This window comes from Hirundo rustica, chromosome 15 (genome assembly GCF_015227805.2).
Source record: "Hirundo rustica isolate bHirRus1 chromosome 15, bHirRus1.pri.v3, whole genome shotgun sequence".
In the NCBI taxonomy this organism is placed as follows: Eukaryota; Metazoa; Chordata; class Aves; order Passeriformes; family Hirundinidae; genus Hirundo; species Hirundo rustica.
Genome location: NC_053464.1, coordinates 13,299,251 through 13,314,392, shown reverse-complemented (window position 1 = coordinate 13,314,392; position 15,142 = coordinate 13,299,251). Strand labels below are relative to the sequence as shown.

The 15,142-nt window shown below is 41.7% G+C and overlaps 1 protein-coding gene across 2 annotated transcripts in view; it reads left to right on the top strand.

The window, feature by feature from the left end:
* The window catches only part of SMURF1 (SMAD specific E3 ubiquitin protein ligase 1), a 45,525-nt gene that overhangs the window by 26,002 nt on the left and 4,381 nt on the right, over nucleotides 1–15,142 (top strand). Inside the window, exons 3-17 of one of the 2 annotated variants that reach the window (XM_040079166.2) lie at nucleotides 347–455; nucleotides 1,275–1,408; nucleotides 1,525–1,590; nucleotides 2,547–2,622; nucleotides 2,946–3,184; nucleotides 3,960–4,044; nucleotides 5,858–6,004; nucleotides 7,109–7,313; nucleotides 7,605–7,708; nucleotides 9,139–9,253; nucleotides 10,365–10,543; nucleotides 11,373–11,510; nucleotides 11,873–11,993; nucleotides 13,478–13,679; nucleotides 14,506–14,581. In XM_040079166.2, the coding sequence (XP_039935100.1) occupies nucleotides 347–455; nucleotides 1,275–1,408; nucleotides 1,525–1,590; nucleotides 2,547–2,622; nucleotides 2,946–3,184; nucleotides 3,960–4,044; nucleotides 5,858–6,004; nucleotides 7,109–7,313; nucleotides 7,605–7,708; nucleotides 9,139–9,253; nucleotides 10,365–10,543; nucleotides 11,373–11,510; nucleotides 11,873–11,993; nucleotides 13,478–13,679; nucleotides 14,506–14,581 (1,996 nt within the window). Of the gene's footprint in view, nucleotides 1–346; nucleotides 456–1,274; nucleotides 1,409–1,524; nucleotides 1,591–2,546; nucleotides 2,623–2,945; nucleotides 3,185–3,959; nucleotides 4,045–5,857; nucleotides 6,005–7,108; nucleotides 7,314–7,604; nucleotides 7,709–9,138; nucleotides 9,254–10,364; nucleotides 10,544–11,372; nucleotides 11,511–11,872; nucleotides 11,994–13,477; nucleotides 13,680–14,496; nucleotides 14,582–15,142 lie in introns of both variants that reach the window. The other variant, XM_040079165.2, reaches the window with a different exon arrangement.

Genomic DNA, 15,142 nt, shown 5'->3' with positions numbered 1-15,142 from the left:
TGGAGATGGTGCATTAGTGTGGAGGCTCATCTGTGCGTGTCATTTGCACTGCATTACTACAGAAGGACACATTACTCTGGGTTGTTGATTGTGTGGACTTCAGGGTAGGAAACACTAAGGGCTCACAAATTCCAGCTAAAATTCTGACTGATGGAAGCGCAGGCAGGCTGCTGCTCACAGCTCTGTGCTGGGGGGTACCAAGAGCATCCGCCTCAAACACAGCATTTACTAAAATACTTTTAGGATAATGACAGCTGTCCTTTCTTGAGGGGGAGCTTCCAATGGCGTTGTCTTGGAAGCAGCAAAACAAAGGACTGTGTTTAACAGCAGCTTTTCCTTTCCACAGGACTTCCTGACCCATTTGCTAAAATAGTTGTGGATGGGTCAGGTCAGTGCCATTCCACTGACACTGTGAAGAACACGTTGGACCCCAAATGGAACCAGCATTACGATCTGTGAGTTGGTTGTAAGGCCACAAGTAAAGAGTATTCCAGGGATTTGTCTAGTGAATAAATAGTGCAGGGTTGGCACTGCAACTTCATTTTCTGTTGGCAGGAAGAGTCCCATTTCATAGAATCTCAGAACAATTTGGTTGGAAGGGACCTTAAAGATCCAGTTCCAATCCCCTGCTGTGGGCAGGGACACCTTCCACTAGATCAGGTTGATCTCAGCCTGGCTTTAGACACTTCCAAGGACGGAGGAGCCACAGCTTCTCTGTGCCAGGACCTCCCCACCCTCACAGGGAAGAATTTCTTCCCAATATGCCATCTAACCCTGCCCTCTCAGGGACTGATTTTTTTTCAAGAAGAAAATCCTTGTTAATAAAGGAGTGGTATTTTGCTTTTAGGTGTTTGAATTTGGAGATATTTGTGTGGCAGGTACACAGCACAAGGGCTTAATGAGCTCTCCTGGAGCAGTGCCATCCAGCTTTTACAGAAAATTGGCCTTGTTGGAATGATTTATTTTCTTCAAATTATTAGAAGCATAAATTCTGAAGCTTTGTACGTTAATCGACTTGTTGTTTGGCTTTTAATGAGGCTGGCTGTAGTTAAATCCATGCTGCAGCAATATCAATTTCCCATGCTGTGTGAAATCACTGTGCAGTAATTCATTAATAACAGCATTTTGGGCACAAGCACTTGTGTATTTGTAATAAAGAGGCACGACCGATGTACTAAAATGTGTCAGAATTTGTACCAATTACAGCATCAGTTCTGTAGAGTAAAAAGAGGTTATTATTTCTAAAATTACTCTTTTAATATGTGTCTTTCTAGATACGTTGGGAAAACAGATTCCATAACCATCAGTGTATGGAACCATAAAAAAATCCATAAGAAACAGGGAGCTGGCTTCCTGGGGTGTGTCCGACTTCTCTCCAATGCCATCAGCAGGCTGAAAGATACTGGATGTAAGAGCAATTCCTCCCTGGTGTGACCAAGAGCCCTCCATCCCTTGTACCTGAGTAGTGGATAGTGTTCCCACCCAGCCCTTCCCTGGGTTGATTTTTCCAATTCTCCTTTGCAGACCAGCGTTTGGATCTATGCAAACTCAACCCCACAGACACCGATGCTGTCCGAGGCCAAATAGTGGGTAAGAATGATCCCAGCTAAATTCCACCTGCTTGGTAAATATCCATAAGGGAAAAAAAAAACCCTCCTCTAGTCACTGCTTCTGTGCCTGTTCTGTGCTGTTCCTTCTTACTTTATTGGGATTAAATTACATAACCTGAAAATTTTCATTACACTCCTATGCAAGAGTTTATATTCTCTCAGATGATGATGGGAAACAACATTAAAAACAGGGAATGCATCTGACAAAGCTTCTGCTGCATCTCTGGGAGGGTGAATGTGGCTGTGAAATGATGCATTCGGGCAAGGTGACAGGCAGAGGGAATCTTAGGTGTTAAGAAAGGATCTGGAGGAGTTAAAAGACGTTTTACAAGTTGCTGGTTTGATACCTTTGACTCATGCAAGCCATTTCAAAATTTCAACCAAGCCGTGCTCATTTTACAGCAAATTCACCCCACGTTTCACTGCCCCCACCCAACCCCAGCTTTTCAGTGATATATAAATATATTTGGCAAGCTCCAAATTCTCACCCTAAGATGACATCTAGTGGTGAGCAATTTTTTTCCAGTTTCACTTTCTGGATCCTCATGAAACCCCGATGTAGAACCTGACATATTTGATATTTACGGAAATAAACTCAAGTTTTGAGGGGATGACCCTCTGGTTTCTCTTCTGCTTTTGAAAGAATTAGTAATACTTTAAGAGAATAGAAGGAATTTTGGTAAATTATGTAAATTTCTTGTGTGTAGGATAGAGCTTTCCTTAATATTTTACCCATTCATTATACATAATTAATATTTTAATGATATTAAAAGCCACATTTATACATAATATTAATTAGTTATAACTAATAGTTTAAGTATTAATTATACCTAATTAATGTTATGTATAAATGTGGAATTTTTTTGTTTTGTTTTTGCTGGTTTTAAGAATGCGCTTTTACTTTTATTGACCTGAGTTTGTGTTTTCTTCTTTCAGTCAGTTTACAGACACGGGACAGAATAGGCACAGGAGGTTCCGTAGTAGACTGCAGAGGGCTTTTGGAGAATGAAGGGTAAGCATTGTTTTCTTTACACTTAATTAGAAAAATGGTTTATGTGTGGCAAGCCTTTCTAACTAACATTGGAAACTTAAGTATCAGAGTGACTGCTACATTTTCTGGGAATGTGTATCAGGCAGGAAGGTCATTAGGCTAAACTCCGTGAGACTTGATTTTTTTTGTTACCGGTGGTGATAAATTTAGGCCTAAAAACGTGAAGAAAATGGCACCTCTTGGGTTAAAAAGTGGCGGTACTTGAAACTGTGGCACGAGAGAAGGGGTTATTTCTGCATTCCCTTCTCTTGTGCTGGAAACTCCTGAAGTTTCCCCATTTTCAGACCGGTTTATGAAGATTCCGGGCCGGGGAGGCCGCTGAGCTGCTTCATGGAGGAGCCGGCGCCCTACACGGACACGACGGGAGCGGCGGGAGGAGGCGGCTGCCGCTTCCTGGAGTCTCCCAGCCAGGACCAGAGGCTCCAGGCGCAGCGGCTCCGCACCCCCGAGCTCAGAGCTCACGTCCAGACACCTCAGAACAGGCCCCACGGCCACCAGTCACCTGAGCTACCTGAAGGCTACGGTGAGTGTCCCGCAGCTGGAAAACAGAGAGGGGCTTCCGTTGATCCCGAGACGTCGCCGGGAATCTCTCCCCTTTGGGTACATCGAGGTGTTTCGCCTGCTGGAACAAGCGGCGTCCGCGTTTTGGGAAAGGAACTAAGTGCAGATGGGAGCTGGAGATTGGCTAATTAGCAGTTGGCTACGCCAGGATACACTGAGGGCTTGATGGTAAATTAAACATGAGGTTGTGGTGTGATGCTGTTACGGAAAATTCGCTGCTAATCTTGGCTGCGTATCTAGGGAGAACGAATGTAAAGAGCTCTTTAAACTAGAGCAGGGATGCTATTTTTTTCCTTCCCCCCTGGCATGTTGTGTAGGTTTGAGCCCACGTTTGAGAAAAGATCAGGAGAATATAGAAAAGCAACAAAGAAACCAATAGTACAGAGGATTAGGGAGGATGAGATTAAGGAGAATTTAAAAATTCAGGAAAGAGCACACCAAGTCTAGGAGTAAAGAAATCTGGTTTCGGGGGTTTGGATAGTCTCAAAATTTAACAGTAAAAATACAAACTAAAACATGCTGATGCATGGATCTGTGAGTTTCAAAAGAATGTTGAAATGTGTAGTCAGAGTAAATTTGTCGAGGATAAAACAGTCCATGCTGCTAGAGATCAGTGTGATGGCTCCAGTGTTTTCTCCTAGGAGGAAAATGCTCAAATGTCTTTAAACTGTTTATTTGGTTTTTTTTTTCTTTTTTAAGATTTGTAATTTAGAATAATCTTCCTTCCTTTTTTATAGAGCAAAGAACAACGGTACAGGGACAGGTTTATTTTTTGCACACACAGACTGGAGTGAGCACGTGGCACGACCCAAGGATACCAAGGTATGTATTTATAGTTAAAAGTCAGAGGGGTTTGGTGTGTATTTGTGTGGCAGGATGATGGATTTATAACAGCAAAAATCTATAAAATGTCCTGTCTGAATTTAAAGGGAGAGTTCCCAGCAGAGGAATAGTTTGGGATGTTTCCAGTTACCTTTTCATCAAACATTAAGGATTAATCTTTTTGAAAGAAAAAATTATTTACTTGTGAATTGTGTAAAACAAAACCTAAAAATATGTAGCCATTCAGGAATTCCTGTTTGACAAATTCTTCCCAAAATGTTGATGCAGCTGTTTTTGGTGAAGCTATAAATTTCTGAATCTTACCTGCATTTTTTTTGTATGACAACAGTTTGGACTGCAAATTGAAGAAAAAACTGATTTCTTTCTTAAAATAATTGCTTCTTGAGTATTCAACTTGTAACTTTTGTTTTATTAGTGCTCACTTCTGTATAACTGAAGGAGAGATTACTTGTTATCTTTGAACTTCAAATGGTTTGTGGTTTTTTATACTTTAGGCCAGTGATTTGCAGCTAGAAAATTTGAATCCTTCACATGATTAATTTAGTAAAGCCTCTTTAAACCTTAACCTGCAGTTAATCCAGGTCTTTGTGAGTAAGGTCTGGTGCTCTTCCTGAGTAGCTCTGAGTCTGAGCTGTTTCATGGGCCACCTGCACACCAGATCCAAGAGTGAAGTTTGCAACTTTCAGCTGCTGCACTGCCTGGATAATAGAGGAATGTGGTACAGGATATTAGAAAAATGATATAAAGTAGTGCAGGCAAAAGTGGTGATAAAAACTCAGTGTGTGGAAGGAAATGAAAAGTAAAGCTGAGAGAGAGAGAAAATAGCTGATTTTAGATTAGCTGGTATTGTTGAAGAAGAAATGACAGTGGTTGTTGATTTGTGTCAGTCATGCCAGGCTTGTCTGCCCAAAGCCTTCTTGAAGTGGTGCTGGTCACCTTAATGAAAGGTGCTGCTGCTCTCCCCAAATCCTTGAGCCAGGGTTTCAGGAACAGCCATGGAAGCAGACACAGCAGTGTCTTGTGAGTCACAGGTCACACCTATTTTAGTTAAAGGTGACTTTTGTGCTACCAGCTTGTGGTGCAAAAACCTAACCTTGGCGTGAGGCAGAGATGGAGGTTAGGGCTTGCTGTAATCAGATCTCTGCAGCACTTTCAGATGCACAGCTGATCACAGCAAATGGTCCCAACCATAATCTCCTTTAAGGAGCCTAACAAGGGTTTGTCTGTCTGCCTGTGTCCCCTTGGTTTATACTCACTGTGACACTAAGGCACCTTCAGTGAACAAAGCATTTCTACCTTCCTAAAGCCTCTCAATTAACTCATTTATACAAATGTTGCATGGTTAGATTTAGGTGAGGAACTGCATAGAGTGGTGTCTTCAACCCTGAATCCATGCCAGCTGTCTAAAGAATACTTGACTTAACAATAGGTTTTCTGCCTAAAAATAATCTTCAGGTTTCCTTCCTTCCTTTCTTGCCACTCTTGGTGTTTTCCTCAGTTAGGTGGCTGGAGCCTTAGGTATTTTCAATCTTTTTAGGTGTAAATGCATTTTAAGTATTGAATTCAGATATTGCCTGGAAGTGAGTGACTGCCTTTAGCAGCACTGAAATTTATCCAGGATGAAAGGGGTGAGTGAATGTGTTGCTATACTCTCAGTGGTTTTTCAGTCAAATAGTCAGGATTCTAACCTTAACTTAATTAAAGAGGTGATTTTAATTTTTTTTATGTGATCTTAGTATTTGGTTGCTTAACTTCAGATGTGCATTGACATCTTGTTTGGTTTTTTCTATAGAGACCTTAACAGTGTGAATTGTGATGAACTGGGACCCTTGCCTCCAGGCTGGGAAGTCAGAAGTACAGTTTCAGGAAGAATATATTTTGTAGATCATAACAACAGAACCACACAATTCACAGATCCACGACTACATCACATCATGAAGTAAGAGCTTTTCTTGATAAATAATTCCTGTCAGGTCTGGGAGTCCTGAGGGGCTGGACCCCTGAATGATAACTGGGGAACAGATGCAGCCAGGGCTGTAGTCAGGGTCCAAGCACTGGTTCTCAGTGCTGGTTTTATCTGAGTTTTTTGCTGAGACTCTTCAGAAAGGTTTTTACTCTGCTCTGCACAGTTCTGGGATTGCTGGGGTGTGGGGTAGAGAGTCTGCCAGGGGTTCCCCAGCAGTCAGCTCATGTCTCTCTGGATGAGCAGCTCCAGCTCTGTGCTGCCTGCTCTGGATCTGGACTAACTCCATGCTCCCTTGAGCTCCAGACAATGGCAATATAAAGCCAGCTGGACTCAGCTCAGTGGGTGCTGTGCACAGCCAGTTTGGGTTTAGCAGGATAAATCTCAAACTCTGCATCATGGAAAGGCAGCTGAGCTGTTGTGGAACTGACCTGGAAGCAGCCTGGCAGTGCTGCTTTTGCCCAAGACCAGACTTTTTCCTGTGCTTGAAGCCAGCCAGGGAATCTCTGTATCTAAAAAATAATTGTTCTACAACCCAAATAAAGCACTGATGGATAAAGATATCTGAATGTATGAAGCTGCAACTATTTGGGACAAGTATATCTTTCTCTCTTAACAATCATAGATGCAGTATTTTTTCTGTATCAGGAATCCCCAGCCTTATTTTGCATGGAGCTGGAATAAAATCAGTTGCAGTTGTTAGACAGTTCCCTTTATAAAGCTGTTGTTTGATCCTTTAGAGATCTCTTTCTTTGTTGCAGTCTTGGAAGTTCTGTCTGTGTGGGAGAATACCCCACAAACTTTAATTACTGCTCAGTCAGCAATCAGTGATGGTGCTCCAGAGCCTTCCACTGTGCTTTGTCATATAAAAATGTTCAAAATGCTGAAACTCTTTAAGTATCTCTGTTCCTTACATCCCTGAATTTAGTGTAATGATGGTACAGAACTATTCAGCTGAATACACATTCCACTCCATGCTCCTCTTAGAGAAGCTTAATCATTTCTTGCATCATTGTTTTACATATTTCTTATTGCCATGTGTCCAGAATAAATACTATTCTTCTTTTTTTTTTCTCCAAGCCATCAATGCCAGCTAAAAGAGCCCAGCCAGCAGCCTCTACCAGCTCCAAATGAGGGATCATTGGAAGAGGGTGAGGAGTTGCCTGCACAGAGATATGAAAGAGACTTGGTACAAAAGTTGAAAGTTCTTAGACATGAGCTCTCTCTTCAGCAACCCCAGGCTGGTCACTGTCGTATTGAAGTCTCCAGAGAGGAAATATTTGAGGTATTTGATTGATATTTTTTTTACTGCTAACAGCAGCTTTTGTCACTGAAGAGTTAAGTAAAACTGATTAGTGAATATAAAAACTTTGCTTCACAAGCCCCCACCACATTACAGAGTTGTCATTGAAATCTGCTTCAGATTAGCACTCGAACAGAGCCACATTTTCTGTGGTTCAGTAACAATCTATGTATTACAGAAATGCAGGGATCTTAATTACAGTATTAGAGAAATCTTAATAGACTTAATTATAGGAAGGAAATAACGTAGCTAATTGTACAAATGCACATACAGGAGTCCTATCGTCAGATAATGAAGATGAGGCCAAAGGACTTGAAAAAGAGGCTTATGGTGAAATTCCGAGGAGAGGAAGGTCTGGACTATGGAGGAGTAGCAAGGTGAGATTTTGGGGGTTTTCTGACACCTCTTAAGTGTAAAGTTGCCCTTTAAGTGCCCCATGGTTGATCCCATCCCCTTTCAAGTTACCTGTTAATGGTTATGTTAATTATTTGTGGTCTAGTTTACAGACAGTGACTGTAGCTTCACTCTTTGTATGATGGGTGGGAAAGTGGAAGCTTGTGATTTAACAGTTGTCCCACTGCAAGTTGTGAAACCGTGATCAGCTCAAATTGGGAGGTCTCAGGGAGTGTATAGACCCTGAAGTTAGATCCAGATCACAGGAATGGTTTTGTCAAACACACCTCTCTGATTTCCCACAAATGGATTGCAGGAGAGTAGGGGGTTCCTTTTTGTTATGTCACAGCTGCATTCAGGAGAATTCTCTGATCTGTTGTTGCAGGAGTGAACTAATGCTAAACAAAAGCTAAAATTTTAGTGAGGACTTGCCTCCCTCTTAAAAATGACAGCAATTCCCTGTGGGTCGCATCAGATCTGAAATTCAGGAGCTGATTTAGCGTCACTGAAAATCGCTCAGCTTTGTGGCTCAGAGTTGTGTAAATTCACGGAGAAATTTCTCAAATGCACAAAAGCTGCCCACTTAGGTGTCTTTCAGTGATCAATCCCTGGACAAAGGAAAGAAGCTGCAACATTCTGAGCTGCCTTATCTAGGCCACCTTGGGTGTCTCCACTGCTGACACGCTGTTGCCCTGATGCCTTTCATAACTGCCCATTAGATGCAACTGACTCTACCAGATCAGTACAGCTCCACTTCTAAGCATTACAATTGATAGTTCTCTCCAAATATTTTGGACCTGGGAAGGGTGTTCAAATTTAACAACAAAGGGGTATTTGTCATGGTGACTTTGGAGGTCAGAAATAGCTTTAGTTCTGCTCCTGTCCTTGTGTGTTACTGAGGTGAGAGAATTTACCAAACCCCTCCTTTTAGTGTGTTTGGTCTCTGTCCCTTCTGGCCTCTGCTGAAACCAGTCACCAAGCTGGCAGTAAAACAGCTTTTCTAAAGATCCCAAGCAATTCAGCTGATTCTAATCAACAGATTTTTTAAATATTTCCTTATACTGTACAGGTTGCAGAGAAGCAGCTGAACTCCATACAAAGGCAGGATTTTTTTGGAAGCCTGGGTTGTTCAGACTCAATCAGTTGATGGCATTGTCTAACAGCTTGCTGTAGCTTCTCTAATTGATGTTAATCCCTTCAGTGCTTCTAAACCAAACCAAGTCTGCCCTGAGTGGAGTAGGACATTGTGGGGTTTTAATCACACCCTTTTGGCCTACAAATGGAGGGCAGCACGAGAGGATCTGATTTTGAAATAAGCATTCCATAACTGATCAATCACAATAATTGTGTTGTCTAAAACTTAAGTGCAAGTTGCACTCTTCTAAATTTGTTTGGTTTTTTTTTTTTTTGGCAGAGAGTGGTTGTATTTACTGTGCCATGAAATGTTGAATCCCTACTATGGACTCTTCCAGTATTCCACAGATAATATTTACATGCTGCAAATCAATCCAGACTCTTCTATTAATCCTGTAAGTACAAATTTCTCAGCGATAGTCTTACTTTAGGAGATGTCCTCTGCAGTTTCTTACAGCTGTTCTTCCATGAGAAGAGTCTAAACTGCGGGGTAAATCAGAATAAGAAGGTGTTAATGTCCTATATTTATACAGTAAGAAGCCAAGGGGTTTTGTTCAGAAATTAAAAGCATGATAGCCTTTGATATATATCTGACTTCTTTGAGACTCCTCAGTACTGACTGGTTTGCACAGTGACTCTGAGAAGACAAGACAGATGAAATTCATCTTCACTGTGAGCACAGGTGGTTGTGCACACAGCATTTCATTCCCAGCAGTGCCACCCCGTGACTTTTAGGGATGCATCCCTTGCTTGCCCTTTCTCACTACGCTCCTGTGCTTGCTTTTCTCTTACTGGAGGATTTGTAATGATGCAGACCCTAGAAGGAGCAGCAGTTCTGTATTAGTAGAGGGAATTCTTCCTGACATGACATTTCCTGACATTTGCACTGGAAGATGAGGGAGGTGGATTGGAAGAATGTCAGCCACAGGACTTACACCTCAGCTTTCAAAAGTTAGTTTAAAAGGAACATGAAAGACATGAGGGAAACAAGCACACTGCTTCCTCATGCGTAGATACATTTGGATGGTTAAACAAAGAATAAACTGATTTGTTTGGAATCCTCATCTTCTTGGATTTTGGAAGTTGCACAGGGATTTTCTTTTTCCAAATTTTTCCCTTTGAGAGGTCTAGAGACTTGAATCCAATTTATTAATCAGGTAATGCTGAGGTTTTTAATCATTAAATGCTTTTGGTTTGGTTATGCTGTGAGGAAAGAGACTTGTTCAAGGTTTTTAATCATTAAATGCTTTGGTTTGGTTATGCTGTGAGGAAATAGACTTGTTCAAGGTTTTTAATCATTAAATGCTTTGGGTTTGGTTATGCTGTGAGGAAATAGACTTATTCAAGGTTTTTAATCATTAAATGCTTTGGTTTTGGTAATGCTGTGAGGAAAAGCGGTGGCTGCTCTTGCCCAGAGGGCTGCAGGTAACTCACACTGAACAAACCACCAAGGGTGCCACAAGATGTCAGTGTCTTCCCAAGCCTGATTCTCCTCTCTCCCTGCAGGACCATTTGTCTTATTTCCATTTTGTTGGTCGGATCATGGGTTTGGCTGTGTTCCATGGACACTATATCAACGGGGGGTTCACAGTTCCCTTTTACAAACAGCTGCTGGGGAAGCCCATCCAGCTCTCCGACCTGGAATCTGTTGACCCAGAATTACACAAAAGTTTAGTCTGGATCTTGTAAGTACTGAATTCAGCAATCGTCTCACTGCAGAGAAGATGGGTGGAGTTTGTTGGCAATAGTGAGATGCTTTAGACAAAGAGTTTGCGAAAATCTTTTTATGGTGACAGTCAGTAAAAAAGTCATTAAACTATTCTTAATATATCAAAGGTACTGGAGGAGAAGTTCTCTTTGCAAATTCTCCTTGCAATAAAGTAGATATTAAATCATTAAAGGTTGCACGGGTATGGTAGAATATCACAGCATCGAAATCCAAACTCAGGACAGAAGTCTGAGGGGAAGTACAGCCTTCTTCAAAAGAAACTGATTAAAATTAAAATAAATGGAAGTAATTTGGGCTTCTGTATGCTTACGAACAAGATCCAGCATTCAGTGCAGTTTTGGGACTCTTTGGGAGCTGCTTTGCATTATCTCAATTTCTTTTCCTAAATGCTGTTTTGAAGTTTTGAAGCTACTGATGATTAAGTTCTCTATATACAATCTCTTCTGTGCTTCACAGATACGTGACAGCAGATCAGATTCTTGCTGGATGTGTGTGTATATATATATACATGTGTGTGTGTGTATATTTCTGTATATAGGGTGTTGTCCAGTATCCTGAGTTCTGTTAGAATTAGATGAATATCCCATCTCTGATCAGACTCTTTAACACGCACTAAACCATACAGGAATTGGTGATGATGGAAATATTCCTCTAGTGTGTGAAATGCAGATGGTAACTAAGGTTTAGCCTGAAAACTACCTAGGTGTTCAAGTAACTGTCAGCATCACCACTGAGAGTTACCAAAAGTGCCAGAAATACCGAGTTTACCCTCTGTCCCCTGGCAGGGAGAACGATATCACCCCAGTCCTGGACCATACATTCTGTGTGGAGCACAATGCCTTCGGGAGGATTTTACAGCATGAGCTCAAACCAAATGGCAGGAATATTCCAGTGACAGAAGAGAACAAGAAGGAATATGTCAGGTATTGCAAACAGAAATACGTCCTGCAAATGTAGTGGCAAGAGGGTGGTAAACAGAATTTTTGTATATAGTGAAACTAAGGAAGTAAATATTTTGAGTGGGAACTCCGGAGTCATGAATGACATGAAAGTTTTCCCTGGAAGACCTGGGAAGATGAAGTTCTGAATGGTCCTTTGGTTTTTCCCTTGATGGTGCAATAATTAATTGTGGATGGAAAAAGGAATGGATAAGCATTTCTTTCAAAATACAAAACGTGTGTATTAAAACAAGGTCCTCTATAAAATGAGCGTTTTCCAAATCTGCTGTAAAAATCCCAGTGCTGTCCAGCCCATCAGCCCTGACTTTTTCCTTCCTCCCCCACAGGCTGTATGTGAACTGGCGGTTCATGAGAGGAATAGAGGCACAGTTCCTGGCTCTGCAGAAAGGTTTTAATGAACTTATTCCTCAACATCTCCTTAAGCCTTTTGACCAAAAGGAACTTGAGGTATGTTTTATCCACATGGATTATTGTTCTGTAATTTGTTTGATCCACAGTCGAGCACTGATTTAAAAAACAAGCAAAACAAACAAAACATGAAACTTACTCCATTTTATGTACCAGAAAGGTGGGTATTTGTTTAACCAAACCCTTTTAGGTTTATTCTAGACATTCTTTGGGTTGATATTATTGAGAGGGCTACTTAAACAGGGAAAGACAAATATACCGTGGTTTCTATCCAAGGACTAATGCTCAAGGCAGGTGGTCTGAGAAGGAGGAAACACTGCAAGTTTGAGGAATTGTTGGCAAGACCACACATGTTATTTTTCCCCAGAACCTGTTTTGTCCAGTAACTTTTCATGCGTGGCTGTTTCTGTTTGCACACAGGAATTGGTTTACAGAAATAGAAGAGTTGAGTGTATAGAAAAGAAATTAATTTGTCTTCTTATCAAATCCTGAGGTGCAAAAAGCTACTTCTTAAAATAGTTCCCATTACAGCAATTTTTCTTCTGGTTTTGCTTCCTAGAAAAGATAAGACCACCTGTGGAATATTCATAATTTGTGGTGTAGAAAGCTCCACCTCTGTGCTAGTCACTCCTGCATTTTGGTTAATCCCACAGAGTTCTTGCATTCCATTTGCTTAAGAAGGTTGATTAAAAATCCATTAAATATTTCAATACTCTCCATGTCAGAACAGTCACAACTCCCCTGATGATGTGAGCAGCTGTAAGTGGGTGCTGTCTTGGTGGCACAACAAGGCAGCTGCTAAAGGGCAGCTCTCAGCAATTGGATCCTTACTGTGGAATGTTGTGGGAAATTTAAAATATGTCACTTGATTTGTTTTGAGGGATAAAGTTTGCTCTGTGCCATTTATTTATTGTTGCCAGGGGAGGTGGTTAAATGCATGGCCAGCAGCAACTTCCTTTTACAGTATTTTGCAACCTGGTGTCATCTGAAAAAGAGATTGAAGTGATATGTCTGGTCTGTGTCAGAAATTCTCACAAACGGCATCAAAAAACCGACAAAATTTTCTGTAGTTTGTTGTGGAACAACAAAGCAACTCAGATGTTCCGGTAAGCTGAGCAGGACTCCATTGTTGCTGGTGTTGGCATCTCTAGGACAGTCCTGCAGCAGGACAATGATGCTGTGCCACAGCCTTATTCCAAATCAGTGCTGCGCCCTCCTAAAGACAGGCTGTACTTCCAGGGAGCACACATTTAATAAAGCAAGTCTTGCATGGGCTTTTGACTCTTAGTTGCTTGTGAAAGTTCTAGTGCTGGTAAAGCACTGCTTGGGGTCAGTTTCACTGCTGTCAAACTGGAGAGATTTGCTGCCAGTCCTGTACTGGTTTGGAATGTCACCTCGCTCCAAAAAAAGTGGGCGAAGCACCTAAACAATGCCAGGCTTCGTGCCAGGGGTTGGATGTGTTTTTATAACTGCAATCCTGAAATTGCTCTGGAACTTTAAAGCGCTTCCTAATCTTTTCCCAGCTGATCATAGGAGGCCTGGATAAGATCGACCTGAATGACTGGAAGTCCAACACCCGCCTAAAGCACTGCATGGCTGACAGCAACATCGTCAAGTGGTTCTGGCAAGCAGTGGAAACGTTTGATGAGGAAAGAAGGGCAAGGCTGCTGCAGTTCGTGACGGGCTCGACGCGTGTCCCACTTCAAGGTTTCAAGGCTTTACAAGGTGACTGATGTGGAGGCTGAGTTAATCTGTGGTTGGAGAAAGAGATAAAAGCGGCGTGGTATTTACAGACCTCTTGTAAAATATCAGCATATTACTGGATAAGTCAAGCACTTGCAAACTTTAGAGCCTGAGAGCACTTTTATATTTGTCAGCAGCTCAGCTGCTGCTGAACACTTTGGCTGTTGCTGATAGTGATGGGAGCTGGTAAATCTGTTACTCTGCAGTGCTTTGGCTGCTGTCAATTTTGGCTTGTCAGTCTCCTACAGCTCTGTGCTCTGAGGTTCAAATCATTCCATGCAAATGTGCACAGGGATATATGACTGACTAAAGAACTTTTTCATGTGAGAACTGTATTCCCCTCAGTGTCTGGCAACAAACCATTAGGCTTTAAAGCAAATTCCTGAAAATTGCAGGTTTTTATCAAAAATGCGGCAGCGTCCTTGGCTGTTGTGATCTTCTGATCACATTCCATTTATTGGCTGACAGTAAATTGATGTTCAGAATTAAAATACTAGTTCTGTTTTACAAGGAAAACTGTCATGGACTTCAGTATTTTCATTTTTCATGGTGCAGCTTCATTAATGTCAAATTTAGCAGCTTACCAAAGTACCAGTCTGTAAAATGGTTGTCACCAACAGCCCTATCTCTCTTCTGCCATCCCTTCATCAGCTGCAAATATCTCTACAGATTTAGCCCAGGACATACTTAAGCTTGCAGCTGGAACTGTAATTTCCTCTCTTGCCTTTTTATACGCAGCAGAACTTGTGTGTGTGAATGATGCGTTGTTGAAGTGCATTAACTAGAATGTCTGTCTAAGGTTCTACAGGCGCCGCAGGACCCAGACTGTTCACCATCCATTTAATAGATGCAAATACAGACAACCTTCCAAAAGCCCACACTTGGTAAGATGGAAACACTCAGCTTCCTCTCCCTTTGTCTTGATTTAAAAGAGTCATCTCTGTCCTGGGCAGGGGCTAGGCATGTGATACACATGGATGACTCCAAGTGTGCTCTGTTAGCTTGGATATATCTGTACTCTGCAGCCAGCAAAATAATGTGCTTTTCTTAAAGCTTGATTTGTCTTCTATACTATCTGTGGTTTTCATTTATTCCAGAGGTGATTATTCTGGGTAGTGAGACCTTTGTAAGTTTATTTCTTTATTTCTTTATTACGAAGAAGTGTTGTCAGATGTCGAATGTTGGAAGCTCGTGCTGTTGGTGCAGTATAGGCACAGCCTGAGCCCTTGCACGGAAATCTCACTCCATCAGAGGGAGGAAGTGGTGTCAGCAGCAGCAGCAGACTGTCTGCAGGCAGGGCAGGGAGTGGGCCTGCCTGATGTGTTGCTTTTTCTTTGCAAGTCTCCTGCATCTGCCTCTTCCTCCTCCTCATCCCTAACGCTGCCCTATTAAGCTGTGCATTCCTGCTGTAGAAACAGTAGTTTTTCATCTTGTTTCATTTGGCC